Source organism: Lonchura striata, chromosome 11 (genome assembly GCF_050655825.1).
Source record: "Lonchura striata isolate lonStrDom1 chromosome 11, ASM5065582v1, whole genome shotgun sequence".
In the NCBI taxonomy this organism is placed as follows: domain Eukaryota; kingdom Metazoa; phylum Chordata; class Aves; order Passeriformes; family Estrildidae; genus Lonchura; species Lonchura striata.
The window spans coordinates 24,602,816-24,623,696 of record NC_140713.1 but is presented as its reverse complement, the minus strand read 5'-3'; the positions used below and the strand labels follow the sequence as shown (position 1 = coordinate 24,623,696).

Sequence of the window (20,881 nt, the reverse complement as noted above, 5' to 3'; positions counted from 1 at the left end):
GGATCCCTGCAGCAGGAGCAGCCCGGGTGGGACATGGCCAGGACGCTCAGCCTCGCAGGGAAGTGGGGGGCCGGACACCCCACGTTTGGCAGGACACAGGGCAGCTGGGAAATGGGCTCCTGGGGCTGTGCACGGTGGGGCTGGGCTGCCCGGAGCCAGGGGAGCAGGGGGGACGCCAAGCGGGGTCCCTGAGGACTCTGCTCCCCCCACGCTGTGGGTGTGCAGCAGCTCCCAGTGCAGGAATGGGGCCCATGGTGCTGCAGCACTCACGGGGACTGCCCTGCCCGCAGGGAGGAGGTGGTTCTGATGTTGGGGTATCCCTGAGCACATAGTGGCAGTCCCAGCCAGGTGCCCCGCAGGGTCTCTTAGCCCCTCCTCAGCATGGAGGGGCTCTTGGAGCCGCAGCAGAGGGGCCATCCTCAGACCCTGTGCTGAGGCAGCCCCCGGACTCCTCAGCATTTTTATGGTGTGAGTACAGTGCCAAGGAGGGGCCACAGATTCCACTCTGGGGGTGCAGACAGGAGCCCCCCTCCCTCCTGACTGCCCGCGGGGACAGCCACACATTTGGTGCTGCCTAGCCAAAAGGAGCCTGAAGCACTGGCCCTGCCAGCTGCTTGCCCAGCTCAGGACTCACCCTGGGCGTGATGCCCACCCTTCCACGGGACACAGGGTCTGGGACAGGACCATGATGGCACCCGTGAGCTTTGCGTGGCCCCACAGACATCACGGACACAGGGCTGAGCACGGCTCCGTTTAATCCCACACCTCGTCCCAGCGAGGTTCCCCTCCCACCCGACACATCCTGGAGGGCACGGCCAGCCCTTCCCTGGGGGAGCCGCTGGCCCTGACCCCGGGGCAGGGGCAGGTCATTTCCGCGGCTCAGCCCCGCTATGGCAGCACCACGATCTTCTTCTCCAGCGTCTGCGGGGGGAACAGGACCCTCCTCACGGCCGCGTCCAGCTCCTCCAGCGCCAGCTGGGCGTGCAGCACGGTGGCGGCGTCGCGCTCGGTCGCGGCCACGAGCTTCAGCAGGCGGTACAGGTCCCGCAGCACGTCCCGCAGCACCTGGGCACGGCAGGGCCGGTCAGCAGCGCCCCTCGGCGAGCCCCGGCAGGGCGGGGCTGCCCCTTCCCCCGGCACCAAGCCCCGCCACCGCAGCCTCGACCTCCGTGACTCAGTTTCCCCACATGCCAGCGGCACGTTGTGGTGATCCTTCAGCCCAGCGGCATCGGGGCATGCCGGGATCCCAGCTGTGGGGATTCCCGTAGGGAACTGGCTGTTTCCCCCATGGGAGCTGAGTCCCAACACGCTTGTTACTGGGAACTGCGGAGGGAGGCCACAGTGGTGGGAAAACCGGGCATTTCCAAGTCAAATCAGCGATGAACAACTCCCACAGCTCCCAAGAGCTGGCACTGCCCCCAGCATGGCATGGCACTGACCATGGCACAGCCCAGCAGCTCAGAGGGATGCCCCCACAAAGCCCCCCTTCCCCAGGATCTGTTGAGGGAACCCTTTAGTGGGGGATGCCCAAAATGGGCGTCTCAGTCCCTGGGGGCTTTCCCTGGAAGCCGCTTGGGAATGAGCCCTGCAGCCCCTACAGAGCACGGGCCCTCCCCAAGGTATGCCCAGGAGCCCCCTGGGGACTGTCCCTGCCCCGGGGACAAGCAGGGGCTGACCCACCTCAGTGACCTTCTCACTCAGCCCCCGCAGCAGCAGCACCACCACGTGCACAGCGGCTCTCCGCACCTCAGCCTCGGGGTCTGTCCGGGCTATGGCTGTCACACAGCAGGTGACCTGTGGGGACAGGCCAGGGGGCATCACCAGGGACCCAGAGATGCAGGGGATCCCATCGGAGCAGCCACGGATGCGCTGGCAATGTCCCAGCAACGAGGATGGGACCCTCACGCCCTGCTGGGTGCAGGCTCTGAGCAGCTCCCACCAGGGCCAGGCGGCACATGGAAGCCTCAGGAAGCTGTGTGAGAGTCTGTATAAAAATCAGGCAGAGCCAAAGGAATCCAATTAAATCCCGGCAGTGACAGCCGGGAGAATTAGCAGAGCTCGCACCTTCCCGAAATAGCAGCGTGTGGCTCCCTGGCATCACATCAACTGCCGGGATCCACCGGTGCCAGCGGGAACCCTGGCACCGAGGGGAGCAGCCCGAGGGGTGTGGGGGGTGTGAAGCTCTGGCTCCCTCGGGGCTCAGACCCATCACCTCCAGGGCTGCTGGGCCCCTGGGACTCGGGCTCGCCCCAACTGGGATCTCCCGGCAGCTCCTGAAGCTGTATCTCATCCCCAGCCTGCAGCCAGGCAGGTGAGGGCCAGCTCCGTGATACTGATGATACCGATAATGATAATTAAGATAACGGGAGAGTAACAAGCTGTCATTAAGCGGGAGGTGTCTCTGGCAGGCACCACTTGTGGCCCCAGGTCTCCTCTGTCAATGGCTGCCATGGGTGGAGCAGGTACCTAAAATTCAGGGCTAGAACCTCCCTAGTGTTTGCTTCAGGCCTCATGACTTTCATACTCCACAGTATCAGCAATTATCACTCGTGTCCTTTATGGAAATGTCCCGTTTCCATATGGAAATGTCCCATTTCCATGTGCTAACAAACGCGCTCGTTAAGGAGAGGCCCCACGCTCCCCAGGCAGGGTCAGGGAAGGATGGAGCCCGTACCTCCTGGATGATGGAGCCCAGCTGGAAGCCGAGGTGCTGGCAGAGCTCGCCCAGGTTGGAGAGGCTGCTGGCCCTCAGGGCACCGTCGGGATCCCGGGCACCCCGCAGGAAGGCCCGGAGCAGCGGCTCCCGGTGCTGGAACACCATGTCCCCTGCAAGGGGGAGCAGAGCTGTGTGTCACCAGGGAAAGGCCCACCCTTCCTGCCAAAGCCCTGGCTCCTCTGGGAACAGATGGGCTGGGCATCTGCCTTGCAGCACCACCAAACAGCTGGATGCAACACCTGGAGTGTGGCTTGTGCCCCTCAGCACACACCCCATGGCACAGAACCTGGGGCTCTTTGCACGTTCCAGTCCTCCCATGGGGTTACTCACAGTCCTGTACACACACCAAGTGTGAATCTCAAATTCCAGCACCATCCAGACACAATCCCTGCCCCAATTAGCACGCAGAGGTGCTGTGGATGTGTGAGCTGCTAATGAGAGCTCACACCCGTGCTCAGCATCCACAACCATCCCGGGAGCATGGCCATCCCACAGGAGCTGAGCAGCTGTGTGCCCCACGGGGTGCACACACCTACCGGGCAGAGCTTGAGGGCTGGAAAGAACACTCCAGAAGGCCAGCTGGCCTGTAACTTCTATGTTTCTCCAGCTCTCTCAAGCTCTAGAAACTCCTTGGACAATGGTGTCTGGCAGCAGATGGAGGCAGTGGCGTGGATGCCTTGGGATGCCCCAGGGTGTGCAGACAGGAATGATCCTTGGGGGCAGTGGAAGCCCCCCACCACCCTGCATGTGGGGGCTCAGGGCTGGGGTCTGGCACAGGCTGGGGGAGCACAGGGCAGCGCCGTGATGCCAAGGACTTGCTGGGAATGTATCATGCTCTGTGCCTGCATCCCAGGACTTGGAATCACAGCAGTAGGAGCAGGGCAGGGTGATCCGAGTGGGATCCCCTCCAAAGCCAGCAGTGCACCAGCCTCTGTGCCAGATGGCTACAGAAGGGGCATGCAACACTTCCTTTCCCCTCCCAGATAGGGAAAGCCACTCCAGTGGGACAGAAAACAGGCATGGGCACAGAGCAGGAGGGAGGCATGGTAGTCTCTTGGCAGAGCAGGAGAGCTCAGAGCCAGAGAGGGCTGTGGAGCGATCCTGGAAGTGCTGGATAAATCCTTGCTCTCCCATGCTGAAGCTTTGCAACAGAAACAACTTGGTGCAATTTGTTCTATAAATACGCCGGCGAGCCGGGACGTGCTGGAGCTGCTGCCCGTGGCAGCGGCACCGCGGGGAGAGCGCGGTGCAGGACGTGCCACCGTCCCCAGGGCAGCTGCCAAGGGCACCCTGCACCAGCCCACACACACGGACTGGGACTGAGGGGCTCTGAGCTGATCACTGGAGCCCCACAGGACACCGTGGGACGCCCTGCACCCACACCAGCAGCGAGGACGGATGGTGGCACAGCCAGACACTGATGCCACAGCTGGCAGAGCTCAGGGATGCCACTGGTGCCAGGGCATGTGGCACAGGTGACAGGAGAATCACAGTCCTGGGGTTCAGGGGGGTCCTGGCTCTTCAGGGGCATCCCCAGCAAAAGCGCACAGTGCCCACCCGGTGACCAGGGAGCTCTGCCTGGCTGCCCCAGCACTGCTGCCACCTCCCTGGCTGTGTACAGCTCCAGCTGTGTGCTCACGCTGGCCAGGCCTCCTCCACAGAGTCAGGCAAGGCATTTTAGGACGTGTCCCAACAGCAGATGCCAGAAAGGCATCATCCAGCTCCTACCTCTGAGCACGGCGTGTCCGGGCGCTTCCCGGCAGTCTCCAAGCCCGGTGCTGCTGACCGAGGGGATGGGGGCTGCTGGCAGGACCCATCACCCTGCTCCTGCTGCTGGCAAACCCCAGCCAGCTTCTCTTTGGCTTTCAGACCCTTCTCACCTTCTGACAACAAAGGCACCTATGGGCTTTCCCCCTGGCAACGCTGAGGCCAAGTGGTGCTGTGGCTGCTGGCAGTGCCATGCCCACGGCCACGGACTCACCCAGCGCCCGGGTGACACGCATCAGCACCTCGCCCAGCTTCATCCTGGTGACAGCAGCCATGGTGTCCTCCGTGCCCTGTGCTGGGCGCTCGTACTGTGCCAGCAGGACGGGCAGAATCCGCTCTGGATACTCACTGGAGAGCAGGGCAATGCCTGGAGGGAAGAAAAACTGGAAAATCAGTAATTTAGCAGTTGGCATCAGGCATCCACTCAATGTGCTGGGTAATGATGCCATTTGACCCAGTGAGGACTTGCTGCACTGGGGGCAGCTGGGAACTGCAGCCACTGCTTGGGCACAGGGTCTGGTCACTGCTCCCAGCTCTTAGCCAGCAGCACATGGTGCCAGTCTCTGTCCCTGCTGGATTTACCTGGCCCAGACTGGGAGCAGGAGCCAGTGCGTGCCGCATGCCCACTGCATCTGATCTCAAATTAGGCATCAGAGCCTTTTCCACCTCCAATGGCCTCCCCTGAACACACTCCAGCCCCTCAATGACTGTCTGGTCACGAGTGGCCCAAAACTGACCCCAGATTCCAGGTGTGATGGCCAGCACATCAGGAATACATCACTGGAGCCCGGCTCCATGAAACCCAGCGGTGCCACACGTGCTGGCTCAGCCCCAGCCCCGCTGCTGTGACAGGGAGCGAGCGGGATTTGGGGACCAGTCCTGCACGGCCCCCAGCCCTGCGCTTGGCACGGCCCCCAGCCCTGTGCCTGGCACGGCTCGGCATGGCACAGGTGCCGCTGCCACGGCCGGCTGAGTCAGTGCTGCAAGGAACCGCACCAGGGTTAATCACCAAAGGCACGGCAGCTGCACCGGCATTAATCACCGGGACGTTACAGCCTCTGTGCCCCAGCCGTGGGCAAGGACAGACCCATCCCTCTCAAGACCGTGCAGGCAGCGGGAAGCACAGCATAAACTCCTTTCCCAGCTGCTGCCGAAGGTTACCAACCCAACGGCAGCAGTGCCAGCATCGCTGTGGGCCAAGGGAATGGCACATCCCCTCCATGGCACCCAGGGGACCGTGACTATCCATTGTCACACAGCACACACACGTCACCGGTGTGGCAGCACCTGCCTGCAGATCCCACGGGCAGCCGGGTGCTGTGGGGCTGTGCCGAGCGTGCTGGGGCAAGCACTGACCTGAGGGTTTCCTGGGAAAGGGTGTGAGTACTCGGGAGCTGCCACCTTGGCAGAGCCCTGAGGGAGCACCAGTGGGTCCCCCATGTCCTGCTCCTCTGCCAGGCTCAGCTAAAGAGACCCCCCTGTGGGTGCCAGAGCTGTGCCCATGCTGTACTGGAACTGCAGCCCCAGCCTGTGGCACAGACCTGGCACAGGGATGGTGACCAGCTCCTGGGAGTAAGAGTAACTGGGAGATGAAGTCTCCAGCTTCAGGAACTCGGCACAGAGCCCACATGTGGCCGCAGGCTTGGCGAAACAGCACAAAGCCACAGACTGGGAGGGCAGGAGATGCCGAGCCCTCAGCCTGGCCGTGGCTCTCCTGCTCTTCCCTCGCAGGGTGCAGAGGCTCCACAGCACAAAACCTTCCCTGACAAAGGGCTGGCACTCACCCCGACAGGCTCACCTTGGATGGCTGAGAGGTAGACAAAGGCGTCCTCGTGCTGCACATTCTCCAGGAACACCTGAAGGAAGGAAAATGCCATCGGCAGTGACCCTGGGCTGGGCCAGCAAGGCCAGAGGACTCCAACAACCGCGACCATCTCCAGGCTGATGGCCTGTTCAGCGCCAGCTCTGCCGGTGGGGGACACAGCAGGGGACAGGGACCAAGGCAAGGGACAGGGACCACAGCAGGAGCCTGGTACCTGCAGCAGCTTCTCCTGAAGCCGAATTGCCTCTGGATCCCGCTGCGTGACCAGGCTGGCGAGGCGGCGCAGGGCAGCTGCCCGGCTGGGGGGCTGGGGGTCGTAGGCTGACAGCAGCAGCTCCTGGAGCCCAGCCGGGGCCGGAGAGGCACTGGGCTCACGGCACCGCTCCTCGCTGCTCTCCCCGTGAGCCGGGGGCCCGGGGGCTGTGCCAGCAGGGCTCTGCGCCGCCGCGCCGCGCTTCCTGCCCAGCACGCCGGCGGCAGCGGCGCCCAGCGAGCCGGGGGCACAGGCGCCGTGGGTGCAGATGGCGACGCGCAGGTCCGAGGCCAGCTCCCGGGTCAGGGGCTCGGGGTAGGTGCGGGACAGCTCCTCCAGCAGCGGCACCAGCCGCTTCAGCACCGCAAAATCGCTGGACTTGAGCTGTGCAGGGAGAGGAGCAGCGCTGGCACCGGTGCAATGAGGCTTCTCTCCCTGGGATGCTCCCAGGAGGGTGAGGAGCCCCAGAGCTCATCCCCAGCTCGGGTGCTGCACTCCAGGCACCTCGAGCTCCTCTCGGCCCAGCACCAATCCAGCCCTGGCAGCAGCCACGGGAGAAGATGGGAAGCGCGTGATCCTGAAGAGCAGCAGTGCCTGGGTATGGGGCCCAAGCCAGGGACATCCCTCCCACCAGCACTGTGCCAGATTTGCCTTCAGTTCTGCCTGGAAGGATGCTCCCAGCACAGCAGCCATGACCTGTCCTGAGCTGGAGAAGCTCTCGCCCTAATCTGGATTTAACTGCTAAAATCTGGGATGTGAGGCCTGAAAATGGGCGCTTTAGCAGAGATTTTGGATGATTGCATAAAACCCCTCGCTGCTGAAACCCAAACAGCTCTGCAGCTGCTTCCAAAACCTTTCACATTCTATTTTCCAAATTATATCACTCCCATTAATGCAAAAGTGGGAACTGGAACTCGCCTGGGAGGGGCCCACTGCAGCCACAAGACTCTGGTTTTAACTTCTCTTCAACTACAACCCTTTTCCCAGTATTAGAAATTTAGCAATAAGAGACAATAAATGATCTTTTTCTGTTAACAGCTGGATCTTCCTTAGGGCAAATCCAGGGATGAAACAACCCCAGCAACTCAGTGATGGCAGCAGGTTAATGGATGTGCCATTGCACATCATGGCAGCTCCACTGAGTGACATAGAGCTCATATATATAGATACAAATATATATGCATTACAAGGTAACTGAGAGATATAAATAACAATATAAATATGTATAAAATGTAAATATAAAAGTATAAGGGGATTTTCAAGGGTACAGCCCACATGGGAAGTTCACAATGCTCTGCAGCCAGAGTCTGTGACCATGTGGGGAAGCAGAGGGTGCAGTGCTGGTATTTAAAGATGCTGTATGTGACTGCACTGTATCAGTGCCTTTTTCAGAGAGATTATAAGTTAGTTAATTGGGCTCTTGGGGGTGCCCTGCTTCGATTGAATCCTTGGTCAGCTGCCCCAAGGAAAGAAATTATATATCTATGTCTCTATATCTATTTACAGGCTGCAACCGAGCAGGGACCCCGAGCCAGGGCACCCTCAGCTGGGTGTGGCAGTGCCAGCTCCCCACCCCACACCCACCCAGCCTGGCCCCTCACCTGGACGGCCCCGCCGAGCACGGCGGCCACGAGCCCCATGGCCATGGCGAGGGTCTGCGCCTCGGCCGCCGCGCCGGGGCCCTGCGCAGGGCGGGTGCAGGCCCGCTGCAGCACGGCTGCCAGGAACCGCTGCACCTGCCGAGGGAACAGCCAAGGGAACAGCCGTCAGCAGCAGGGACAGCCCAGGCCAGCTCCCTGCAGCTCCCGCGGCCTCTGCGCCATGCCAGCCTCCCCGTGCCTCGCAGCTCTGCAGGACAATCCCACCCAAACCAGCTTCCCCCATCCCACACAGCTCACTAACACAATCCCACCCAAACCAGCCTCCCCATCCCACACAGCTCACTAACACAATCCCATCCAAACCAGCCCCCCCGTCCCTCACAGCTCCCCATCCCAATCCCATCCAAACCAGCTTCCCCCATCCCACACAGCTCACTAACACAATCCCACCCAAACCAGCCTCCCCATCCCACACAGCTCCCCAGCACAATCCCATCCAAACCAGCCTCCCCATCCCACACAGCTCCCCAGCACAATCCCACCCAAACCAGCCTCCCCATCCCACACAGCTCCTCAGCACAATCCCATCCAAACCAGCCCCCCCGTCCCACACAGCTCACTAACACAATCCCACCCAAACCAGCCTCCCCATCCCACACAGCTCCTCAGCACAATCCCACCCAAACCAGCCTCCCCATCCCACACAGCTCCCCAGCACAATCCCATAGCATTCAGACACAGCTCTCAGGGAGGCACAGGGATGGATTGCTGGGGTGTCTGTGCAGGGCCAGCAGTTGGACTCAATGATCCCTGTGGGTCCCTTCTAATCCCGAACATTCTGTGATTCTGTAATTCTGTGAAACCCTTCCCATTTTCCTCCTGTTGCCGCTACCCCAGTCCCAGTGTGGGCTCAGCCAAGTCACGTCCACAACTGGGACAAAGTGATGGTCAAACCGGTGGGGTCTCTCAGCAGCACAAGCCCCCCTGGGGCTGGAGGAACAGAGGGATCCCAGCTCCATCTCTGCCTCCTGCCTGGCTCCACCATGGGATGGAAGCTGGAAGGCAACTGGGTTAGTCCCAAAAGGAAGCTCAAGGTGGGTCTGTATGGGATTGCCCTAGGTAAAGGCTTGGAAATCCCAGAGCCAAAGAGCTCCAGCCCCCGTCCACAATTCTCCATATCAGCCTCCCCCTTATCCTGCACAGCTGACACACTTCCTGTGTTCTCACTTTGGGACTTTTTCCCACAATATTTTTATTCCACATATAACGATCCTGCCTGGTTGGCATTGGCCTTCTCCACACTTGGCACCAACATCTTTGATCCCACAGGCTTCCTGCCTTCCTAACAGATCCTGAAATTAGGGAGTTGATGTTCCTCATGCTTTATCTCCTCCCAGACAAGCCTGGGAAGGGTTTGGATCAGGGTCACTCCTACCTAAGAGGTGTGTTGCAACAAAAGAGGAACTATTGTGTTCCTATTTCAGACAACAAAGTATGAGGGCACCAAGGTCCTCTTGCACCAAATTCCAAACTTCCACCCCCAGGGCACTGGATGCAGGCAGCATTTCCTCCTCAGCTGCCAGATTCCTTAAGCACATCCCTTAAGCAAGGAGGGAGGCTGTGGAAAAAGGCTTTGGAAAACGCTGCATAAAAGGCTGAGGTACCTGCTGGGATAATTATTCCAGAGAAGAAATTCCATCAAACAGCAAGTAAGTAAAAAAAAAATTGGAATATTTGCTCTCATAACACAGTGACAGAAGCTGGAGGGGTTGAAGTTATATTTAATATTTAAAAAAGGAAAATTGTGAATAAATAACAGTAGATTGCAACTGAGAAAAATGAAAACTTAAAAAAAATAATCTAAAAAAGAAACATTTTAAAGTGGGAGGGAAAGAAAATGAAAACTAAAACACTGAGGCACAGTTGTGTCTCAGGCAGGAGGAGAGAATCCTTGGTGCAGTGAGGAAATCAAGTTGACCTTGGTTATGGAGAATACGTAAATAAAATAAATGTGCAGTTGCGGGGGGCCACAGCAGCTGCTGCTCCTGGGCTCCAGCTTTGGAAGGATGGATCCCACTTGCTCCCACCCCATTAGGGCCCCCAAAGGCCCCAGGGAACCCCACACTGCAGAACCTGCTCAAAGCCTGTCCCTGTCCCAGCCTGGGGCCTCGCTGAAACACAACCCCAAGGCAGGAGGATAATGGATTTTTTGTCTGGATTTCTTTGGTGGTGGGTTTTTATCCCAGACTCCTGGCTGGACCCTGAAACCTGGCAAAGCCCTCCCCCATTTCCCAGCACCGCGCCTCTCGCCCGGCGGGTGGGTGTGATGGGAGGCAGGTGGGGACAAAGCGCCGCTGGCTGTGTCCCCTCTGCTGCTGAGCACACAAAGGCTCCTTTGTCCCGAAGGGAACGTGAGGAAACCTGCCTGAGCCGTGACCACGGCAGCACCGGGAGCTGGCACGGCTGGGGCACCGGGCAACACGGCAATAAAACACAGGATGAGGAAGTAAAAGGCACCGGATCTGCAGGGGGAGATCCAGAAGGGAATGCCCACGCTGCTGTCCAGCTGCCTTCCCGACCGACCCCATCAGGGCAGGCTCAGGGGGAAAGATTTTAAAAATCCTTTTTGGGACTGGGGTCAAGGGGCACCAGTGGCCTTTGAAATTACAATATTTAATAAATTTGGCACTGTCCATTCATGAATGTAGGAGCAGAGTTATGTCAACCAGGTTGCTCCCATCCAACCTGGCCTTGGGTACTTCCAGGGATGGCACAGCTACAGCTTCTCTGGGCAACCTGTGCCAGGGCCTCACCACCCTCACAGGGAGGAATTTCTCCACTGCACCCCTTCTAACCCTGCCCTCTGTCAGGATGAAGCCATTCCCCTTTGTCCTGTCACTCCAGGCCCTCGTACAAAGTCCCTCTCCAGCTCTCTTGGAGCTCCTTTAAGGACAGGAAGTTTCTCTCCAGGTCACTCTGGACCCTTCTCTTCCCCAGGCTGAGCAATCCCAACTCCTTCAGCCTTTGCTCCTGGCAGTGTTCAGCCGATCCCCCCGGGCTTTGCCACGACCAACCTGCGCGATGTCAGTGAACACGGTGTCGGAGACGCCCTCGCACAGCGCGGCCACCAGCTGCAGCACCAGCAGCTTCCTGCCCTGCCTGGCCTGGTACTGCTCCAGCTCCAGCAAACTCCCTCCAGGCTCCACAGCTGGGCTTGGAGCTGCCTCGTCCTCCGCAGCCACCTGAGTCAGCTCCTGCGGGGAGGGAGCGCAGGCACGGCCAGGCAGTGGTTAAACACGGGGCCAGGAGCGCCAGGTGACTCCTCACAGCACCACCACCTCCCAGCTGCTAGATGAAGGTTTCTGAGAGCTGCCCACAGCTCCTGGGTGTCCCATCCCCATCCCCTCCTGTGACTATGGGCTGGGACACAGAATCCCAGTCCAACCGAGGCCTGGAGGGAAGCCTGGGGGGCTCCAAGTGAGATCAAAGGAAGCAGGTATGGGGCCCCTCTTCTAGAGCCAAGGAAGCAACAGGGATTATTCCCAGCCTCCAACACACTTCAGACATGCTCCTGTAGTTAAAACAACCCAGAGGGAGGATGAGGTTTAACCCCTTCAGGGACAGGGCTGCTCCCACTCCTTGGCTTCCCACCCAGCACATGCCATACCCCAGGACACACAGGGGGATGATCCCTCTTTTGCCTTCTGCTTGTCCAGGGAATCCCTTCCCGCAGGTATGGTCCAACCAGGGGCTGGCTGCCCTCACCTTCAGGCAGTGAATGAAGAAGTCTCCAGCCAGACCATTCTTCTGGCAGTGGGACAGGAGCTCCACCAGGCTCTCTACATGGCACTGCTCCAAGGAGATCTTCTGGTACAGGGCCTCATCTTCATCGCTGGAACAGGCCACTGTGTCACCAACACAAACACACCCAGAACCCCCTGACACCCAGCCCCAGGGCATGGTGAAATCCCAGCCTGCATTTCCCTGGAAGCCTTCCTTCCCAGCACTTCCCAGCAGAGCCTGGAGGCAGCTGAGCCAAGCGTTGCCCAGGTCATTTGGGCTCTGCTTATTAAATAACCTGCACTCATTAACAGAAACCATGAGCCCATAAATAACACAATCAGGGCTGGGTAAGTTAGGCAGTGGTCAGAGCCGTGGCACCAGGAGCATGGGCAGAGCCAAAGCCAGTATGGAACAAGTTTAAAGTAGTCCCAGTTTAAGCAAGGCAGAGTTGCTTCTAATTCTGGTCCTCCAGTACCTAAAGAGAGTTTATAAAAAGGCTGGAGAGGGACTTTGAGCAAGGGCATGGAGTGACAGGACAAGGGGGAATGGCTTCCCACTGACCAAAAGTGGGTTAGATGGGATAATGGGAAAGAATCCTTCACTGTGAGGGTGGGGAGGCCCTGGCACAGGTTGGCCAGAGAAGCTGTGGCTACCCTATCCTTGGAAGTGACCCAGGCCAGGTTGGACTGGACTTGGAGCAACCTGAGATACTGGAAGGTGTCCCTGACCATGGCATGGGGCGGAACAAAATGAGCTTCAAGGTCTTTTCCAACACAAACCAGCCCGTAATTCTAACTCGGGTCAGGAAAAGCTTGAAAAGAAGCCACACCAAATGTATTTGTGGGGATTTTGCTGCAGGTGCTCCCAACTCCCAGCACACCCCTGGGCACAGCTGTGCTTCTGCCCGCCCCACAGTGCTGCCCTGGCCCTCCTGCCAGCTCACAGCCCCTCTCTTTAAACCTTTAAACCCAGCCTCCTGCTGCAGGACATCCCAGCCAGCGTGGCTGGAGACTAAAGGCTGCAGTTAATTCCCAGCATGGCCAGCTCTGCCTCCACTCAGGTGCCATCTGCCCGCGCCAGAGGAGTTCTGTGGCTGCTCTGCGACGCTGGCACTGCCACAGTCTGCGCTGTGACTGTGCCACCTGTGCCCGAGGGACTCTGCTCACTGTGTCACCAGACAGGCTCGGGCTGGAGGCTGGAAGCTGAATTTGGGGGGTGTTGAGATTGGAAACGTGCATCCCCTTCCCAGACACTGTGCAGGCAGGCAGAGTGCACACCAGTGCTCAGGCAGAGCGTGATGCCTTTTGGGGCTGGAAATGAGAGCTCTGCACCCTGCCCAGGGAACCTGGGGCTGTGTTGGCTCTGTGGGCTGTGTGGAAGTGCCACCTGCCCGAGCTCAAAGGGATGAGACCTGTGGGATGGCTCTGGCAGCCTGGCAGCCCCCTGCTTTGCCCGGAATCTCTGCCAGGCTTCCCTGGAAAGCCCTGGGTGCCGAGTGACCCAGGGACTGTCCACAGCACACACCTGATGGTTTCCTCCACGACGATGGCAGCACCGCCCTCGCTGCCCACACGGAGCTGGCACTGTGGGTGTAGGGTGGGCACGTGGCTGCTCAGCCCTGCCAGGCCATCCAGCACAGCCAGGGACTGCTCCCGCTCTGCCTTCTCCAGGAACCACAGCAGGATGTCCTGGCATGGTGAGCTGTCAAGGAGAAAGGAGCCAGTGGTGATGCTGCTCTGCCCACTGCACCTTCCCTGCATGTTTTGGGATGAGGGACATGACTGGAGTGCTCCTGAGCAGCCACGGGCTCTCCTTGGGATGCTCCAGCTCCTGGCTCTGGCAGTGAAAGCATTTGTGCCTGTTTCTAAAGGAATCAGCAGCATATCCTGTCCTTCTGGCGCTCCCAGATGGAAGGATTTGGGTTCCTCCACACTTCAGGCTGGCAAAGAAGCACTGTGAACACCCTTGGCACACCCTGCCTGTGCCTCACGCTGAGGTGACAAGGGCTGGGAGGCAGTGCCAGGGGAGAGGAAGAAGGCGATGGGAGCACTGAGGTGGCACGGGGAGCCCTGCCAAGGGAAGAATCAGGTTAATGAGGTGAAGCAGCCACACTGGGCCGTGCCAGGGGTCTGGAAACCCGAACACTTCCAGGCAGCTGTGGGTTCAGTCATCCCTGCCAAATTCCTTAGCAAAGGAAGCAGTGACTGCTGGCCCAGCAGCAGCGTGAACTTGGCGTGTTCCACCAACTTGTCACGGCACTCACGGCTCTTTGAAGTGATTAACGAGGCCTTAATATTAAACAGCAGAGACCGTGTCTACACACACCTTTTAGGGAAAGCCTCCACACGCCAGGATCACCAGAGCACTGTGCAACCCCACCAGGAATGTTTTTACCAGGATGGCCCTACCTCCAGGGAAAGCCTGGGGGAACCAAGGAGAGAGGACAGCCAGCACCTGGTCACGCCTGTCCCTGCCACGACTGGCACATGTGGGGCTTCCCACTGTACACCAGTCAGTCATGGTATGGGGGATCAGCTGCCAGGAGGCAGGTCCTGATTGTACCAGAGGAGAGTGATCCCAGACTGGAGACTGACCCTGTACTTCCAACAGGCACTGTTTAAACTGCTTTTCCAGTTTTTATACTATTTGTAGATCCCTCCATCCAGTTTCCAGCATCACTACCTCCATCCATGGATAACCACAATCCCTGCTCCTGGCAGAGCCACCCTGCGCTCCCGAGGGCACGCTCACAGAACATCCTACACAGAACAGAACATCCTGGCTCCAGGGAAGACAAAAACTAACAAGAGAACGACTTCCTGGGGCATAGGCTGCCAGCAAGGTCGTGTGCCCTGCCTGTGGTTACTGCCTGCTTGGATGAGAAGGTGGATCTCTGCTCCTGCCTGTGCCCTGAGTGTGGCTGCTGGAGGTGGGCAGAGCCCAGCAGATGAAACCCCAGCAGAAGCAGAGCACAAACCCTCCCTTACCGTAAGTATGACACATTCTGCTTGGCAAAGGAATAGAGGGAAAACACCACTCCCAGGACTGACTGCAAGGATCCCAGCAGCAGGCTCGAGCTGTCATTCCCAACCACATACACCTACGGAGAGAGGGGCACAGGGAGGGGAGTCAGACACCTGCACGGGGCAGAGGGGAGCTCAGGAACACGTCTGTGCACAGAGCAGCTATCAGGGAGGATGGTGGAGGGCTCTCAGCCTTTTCCTTCAGTCTGGAGGCTGTCTTCCCTGATTATGCCACATTCCCTATTAAAACCCGCCTTCAGCACCCTCTTTCTCCAAGAATTTGCTTAACCACAGCAGGGCTCCAAGCTACAGGAAGGTTGCAGGCAGCTTCTTGTGAAGTCTGCTGCTTAGAAGTAAGGTCCTGCCTTACCCAGGGATGCAAGAGGCCCCCTGGAATAAGCAAATCTTCACTGAATTACTGTAAATCTCAAACACAGAGATCAGTCACTAGCAGGGCAGCTGGCCTAGTGGGTGCTGAGCTGAGGCACTGGGCTGCTCAGGCTCGGGAGGGGACTGCAGAGGCTCTGGGAATGCTGTTGGTGCTCAGGGGGGTATTACAGGGGTTCTGGGAATGCTGTAGAGCCTCGAGGTGGGGGTGCAGAGGCTTGAGGGGGGCTATAGGGGCTCAGGGGTGATTGCAGAACCCTACTCCTCCCCTCCACCTCATCCAGCACCCTCCCAAGAGGCTGAGAAATGGTCCCCACAGGGCCCTGCCCTGCCCCACTGATGCACACAGACCTGTTTTCATGTGCTAATCCCCATGGAGCCATTCCTCCTCCCCAGACCCTTGTGTACACAAAGCCTCCCGATGAAGCCCCAAGGATGGTTTCTCAGTAAGCATCAAATGACACTTGTTAGGCAAGAAACCCCCACCCCCAAACCTGGGGTCCCCTCACTAATCTGGCTGCTGCAGGCCCCTAGTGCTCTGCCATTAAGGAAGGACCCACCCCAACCCCCCCAGCACTGCTCTGGGAGGGAGCAGCCCTCCAGACTGGTCTCTGCCTGCCAGCCAGTTACAACAGATCATTACTGGGAAAATAGACAACAATCCCAGCATTTAAGAGCTTAGCCTGCCTCGGGGCATGCCAGGAAGCAAGTCACCAGCTTCTGAAATTTCAACTCCTGGACTGGAGATGTCCTTCTGGGTTGGAACATGCAGCAGGAAGCTGCTGAAGCCTGCAGTGTGGCACTGGGGCTACTGGTGGGAATGGCAGGAAATGGAGTTATGAGCGGAGGTGTCACAGGAGAGACCTCCACAAAAAACCCTCATCCTTTACAGGAAGCACAAGGATGGACCTCACCAATCCCTCAAAGACTAGAACCAAGATGTGTGCTCCAAGGAAAGCTTAGGGCTCCTTACAGTGCCTAAGGGATCTCCAAGAGGGCTGGAGAGTGCTTTGGACAAGGGCCTGGAGTGACAGGACAAGGAGCAGTAACTTTCAACTGCAAGAGGGTGGGTTGAACGGGATACTGGGAAGGAATCCTTCCCTGTGAGGGTGGTGAGGCCCTGGCACAGCCCATGTGGAAGCTGGGGTACTCCTGCAGATGAAACCAGACAGCTGAGCATGACTGCAGGAGACACTGGGTTTGTGTGGCCCAACACACACTGAACTGCTCACCAGGTCTCAAACCAGCCCTTTTTCCCACCCAAAGCAGACACAGTACCTTGAGCACATCTTCCACACAGCTGCCCAGCTCTGCCTCTGGCACCAGCACATCCCCTGCTGTCAAATCCTCCAGTGCCAACTCTGAAAGAAAAGGGCAGAGACATGAGCCCCCCAAATCATCCCAGAGCCCCCAGCAGCAGAACTGCCCCACCATTCCCTGCACCCAAAAGCACTTCCACAGCTCCCTTCCCTCCCCACGGGAACAGACCAGCCCTCATTAGCCACACTAATTGTGTTGTAGTGTCGTAAACCCCCAAGGAGACATCAACACAGACCACAGCTCCATGATGGATGATTCCCCAGAGAGCTGCTGGTCAGTCTGGGGAACCAACAGTTTCTGTCTAGAAGCCCGAAACAAGGATGTCAGACTGGGAGAGGTTCCCAAAGAGCACGGGGCAGAGCCAAACTGCTCAGCTCCCAGGCTGCAGTGACTGGACTCAAGTAGGGGTAAATACAGCGTACCCAGACAAACTGACAGGGTCAGCACAGAGAGCTGGGCTGCCACACTCCTCTGCCTGGCTGCTGGCCTGAGAAAACTCAGATGGAATGACAAAAAACAGCGAGGAGCAAAACCAGACCCCTCCCCAGTCCACCTGCAGCCCCGGAGCAGCGGCGGAGCGGTGCCAGCAGGGGCTGCAGCAGGTGCCTCTCTGCCAGCTGTGGCTGCTCCCTGGCCATGGTGAGCAGCGTGGTGGTGGCCACACGCTGGAACTGCCGCGCTGCCGCTTTGTCCTGGATGTGCAGCAAGTCCAGAATCTGCAAGGAAAAAGAAACAAGGATCAGCAACCCCTCAGAGAGGGCAGCCTGGCGCCTCACAGCAACCATGGAGCCACCCATGTGCTGCTTTGCTGGCAGCTGGCATGACATTCCATGTGTGGAAGAGCCAGTGTCCCTCCCACACACACAGGATACCTCTCTGGGCTCAAACCAGGAGCCTGCCCCACTCCCAGAGCCAAAGGCTAGAAGAGCTACACACGGAGCTCTGTGTAGCACAGTGCCAAGTACCTCGTGTGAGCAGACAACATCACCCAGCATTTCAATAAAACATGGAAAATTCAAGAGTGGAAATGTCCTACTGCCAGAAAAACATCTCTCAGCTTGAGCCAGGCCACACTCCAGCAAAAGGAAGAGCCCCAGCACTCTCCAAGCTGAGAGCTGGCTCTGCACTCCCCGGCAGAGGGGATGAGGCACTTACCTGGGGGCACACCTGTCTGTAGTAGTCCTCGAGGGACAGGCACTGCTGTGGGCAGGCAGCCAGGATCTTCCCAACTGCATCACATTTCCTCCAGTCCAGAGCTGCTGCTTCAGCACCAGCACCACCTACAACAGCAGCAGAAATCCCAGGTCAGCTCCGACAGCTCTGGCTGAAGTCAGGTGTTCCCAGCCAAAAATTGGATTTTGAGCTTTTATTGCTCTTTCAGGAGACACCTGAACTTAAGGATAGAAAGGGGAAAATTGCTGTGCAAGAGCTCTGATAATGGAAAACAACTCCTACAGCCAGGTGGGTGAGCCAAAAGGTGGGGAGAGGTTGTGCTTGGATGGTTGGAGTTGGCCAGACGAGATTTTGGCACTAAGAACCGTAGGATTCAGCTTGTGGAGAGCAACAGCTTCCTTCCCTGGCAGGACATGGAGCACAGGGGATGGGATGGCTCTCACTGTCCCTACAGCTCTCACAGCCCAGTGCCCAGCACAGCTCCCAGCACACTGGCACTGGGACAGGGCACTCCCCAGGACTGATCTCACTCTGGACACACAAAATGTGTGACCCAATCGAGGCACAAACAGGCTTGGAGCCTTTCAGTGTATCCCAAATTAGAGCAATCTGGGAGCTCAGCACAGTCACAGGCAAAGTCTGTGTGTCCCCATGTCACCTCAGCCTGGCACAAGCCAGCTCCTACATCCAGCTCTTGTGGCTCTGCTTTTCCGGGCCTCTCATGGGATGAACTGTCTCAAGGCACATCTGAATGTGTGATGCTGGCACCCAGAGCCCCCCACTCACCGTCTGTGCCCTCCAAGACACCCCGAACCACGGCCTGCACCCCGCCAGGCCTCAGCAGCCTCTCAGAGAGCAGATGCCCGCAGAGCCGCCGCAGCCAGGCCGGAGCTGCCCCGGCGCCCGGACACCTCTGCGAGGGGGCAAAGGAGCAGGTGAGGAGCGTGTTTGCACACACCTGTGCCAAGCCCAGCTCTGGGCAAACAGCCCACGCTCTGACAGAGAGCACAGGATACAGCCTTTGAATTGCTGCTTCATCCAGTGGCACAAAGCAAACCAGGAATTAATGAAAGAGGTCAGCCCTCAGGTGCTTAGCATGCTATTCCATCTCTGGAAGTATCAAAAGCCAGGCTGGACAGAGCAACCTGGGATAGTGGAAAGTGTCCCTGCCCATGATAGGGTGTGGAATGAGATGAACTTTGAGTTCCCTTCCAGGCCAAGCCATTCTGGGATTCTATGTTTCTTTTACGGGCATTATCCCATGGGGTCTTTACTAAAACAACACTTAAGAGATTCCCCATCTCCTACTGCCCAGGATGCTTTGGAACAGCCCCAAAGAGCAGCAGGTGCTCTGTGTCATCCCCAGAGTGGGAAAGGTGAGGTTGGAGGAGCTGTGCTTGGCTGGGCACCGCAGATGTGGGTACCAAGCCAAGGTGGCACGTGCGGCGATGACAGCCCCTGGCACACCCACACTCCGCTCCTGCACAGCAGGGCTGGAACGACACACACCCAGCACTCGGGGACTGGCTTTTTAGGTGTAAGAACATTTCCAGAGGAGCAGCATCCTCGGTGTGTGGGAGGCACGGGGGTACGGACCCTGAGAGCCGCGTGCCGGGGATGGCTCCGGGTACCTGCTTGGGCTGTCCCTGCAGGACGAGCAGCTCCTGCACCGCCAGCGGCTGGTAAACACGGTCCAGGATGTCCCTCAGGGCTTCCCGGCACTGCGCTCGCTCCGCTTCCGAAACACCCTGGAACAAAGCATAGCAGGGCTGTTGAGAACAGCTCGGCTGGGCACTGAAGCCGGCGTGCCGCTGCCCTGCAGCCCCTCGGCGGGCTCCGTGCCCCGTTATTTCTCCCACACGGGGCACGGCGGGCAGGGACCGCTGCGGAGCGGGCTGGGGCTCGGCCGGACACGCACGGCACCGCCGGGGAGCGGGACACGGACCTGGCAGAGGGCGGCGGGGCCATGCCCCAGCCCGCAGAGCCCGCAGAGCAGCAGACGGAGGTGCCGGGCGAGCAGCGGGGCGCCCAGCGCCGGCAGCCGGGCCAGCTCGGCCAGCGCGGCCACGGCGGCGAACAGCCGGGGCCCGCGGGTGCCGGGCGGCGGCCCCGGCCCCGGCCCCAGCCCCGGCGGCAGGTGCGGCAGCAGCCCCAGCCCCACGGCGGCCCGCAGCGCCCGCCGCACCGCCCGCTCCTGCCGCACGCTCAGCGTGTCGGCGCCGGGCGGCGGCGGCTCGCCGGGGGCGGCGGGGACGGCGGGGGCGGCGGCGAGCGCGGCCAGGCGCTCCTTGAGGCACAGCAGCAGCGCCAGCAGCCCGCAGGCCGCCGCCCAGCCCGGCTCCGCGCCCGCCGCCCCGGCCGCCAGCGCGGGCGCCCGGGCCAGCACGGCCGCCCGGAGCTGGCGCAGCGCGGCCCAGCCCGCTGCCCGGGCCAGCCGCTCCTCCAGCGCCGCCGCGTTGCTGCGCAGCGTCTCCGGGCACAGGGCGCGCTCCGGGCCGGGCTCGGCAGCGCTGTCGCCGTCACTGGGCGGCCCCAGCAGCAGCTCCAGCGCCTCCACCACACGGCCCGGCTCCGCGCCGCCCGCCATGCCGGGACCGGCCGGGGTGAGCGCCGCCATGCTGAGGCGGGCCGGGGAGGGGCGGGAGGGCGCTGAGGGGAGGGGCCGCCGCCATCTTGGGAGGTGGGAACGGAGGAGAGGGCGGCCGGGGGGCCGGGGGCCGGCCGGGGCTGGGGACAGCGCCGGGCGGTGAAACGGCTTCCACTGCCGCAGTGCTGGGACGGAATCCTTCTCACTTGACAGCGACGAGGCCCTGGCAGGTGCCCAGAGCACCCCCGGACCCCTGGCAGTGCCCAAGGCCAGGTTGCGCACTGGGGCTCGGAGCAGCCTGGAGCAGTGCGAGGTGTCCCTGCTCATGGCAAGGCGGGAGATGGATGATCCTTAAGGTTTCTTCCAGTTCTAACCATTCCGTTGTGAGTTTGCAGGTCCCGAGTTGTGCAACTCCCTGGGGGCTCTGGACCCCAGACCCTCCTGGAGCA

General features: G+C 59.8%; 1 protein-coding gene across 1 annotated transcript; it reads right to left on the bottom strand.

The window, feature by feature from the left end:
• Positions 1-738: 738 nt before the first annotated feature.
• TANGO6 (transport and golgi organization 6 homolog) lies at positions 739-20,477 on the bottom strand. Its single transcript, XM_085590002.1, has 17 exons — positions 19,791-20,477; positions 19,477-19,593; positions 18,632-18,758; positions 17,828-17,952; positions 17,226-17,388; positions 16,631-16,713; positions 14,930-15,042; positions 13,467-13,643; positions 11,925-12,051; positions 11,234-11,413; positions 8,160-8,294; positions 6,520-6,942; positions 6,282-6,339; positions 4,698-4,850; positions 2,675-2,826; positions 1,681-1,794; positions 739-1,065 (listed from the first exon to the last, which is right to left on the bottom strand). Exons 1-17 carry the CDS (start codon positions 20,460-20,462, stop codon positions 889-891), a joined length of 3,096 nt encoding a protein of 1,031 aa, XP_085446128.1. The 5' UTR covers positions 20,463-20,477; the 3' UTR covers positions 739-888.
• Positions 20,478-20,881: the final 404 nt, after the last annotated feature.

What these genes read in the sequence shown, in the direction of transcription:
- TANGO6 (XM_085590002.1), bottom strand. Translation starts at nt 20,462, where the DNA reads ATGGCGGCGCTCACCCCGGCCGGTCCCGGCATGGCGGGCGGCGCGGAG. An exon ending in CAGAATGTGTCATACTTACG is followed by an intron (nt 13,644 to 14,929) that starts GTAAGGGAGGGT and finishes TCTCCTTGACAG; the next exon opens with CTCACCATGCCAGGACATCC. An exon ending in TGAGTGAGAAGGTCACTGAG is followed by an intron (nt 1,066 to 1,680) that starts GTGGGTCAGCCC and finishes TGCCGTGCCCAG; the next exon opens with GTGCTGCGGGACGTGCTGCG.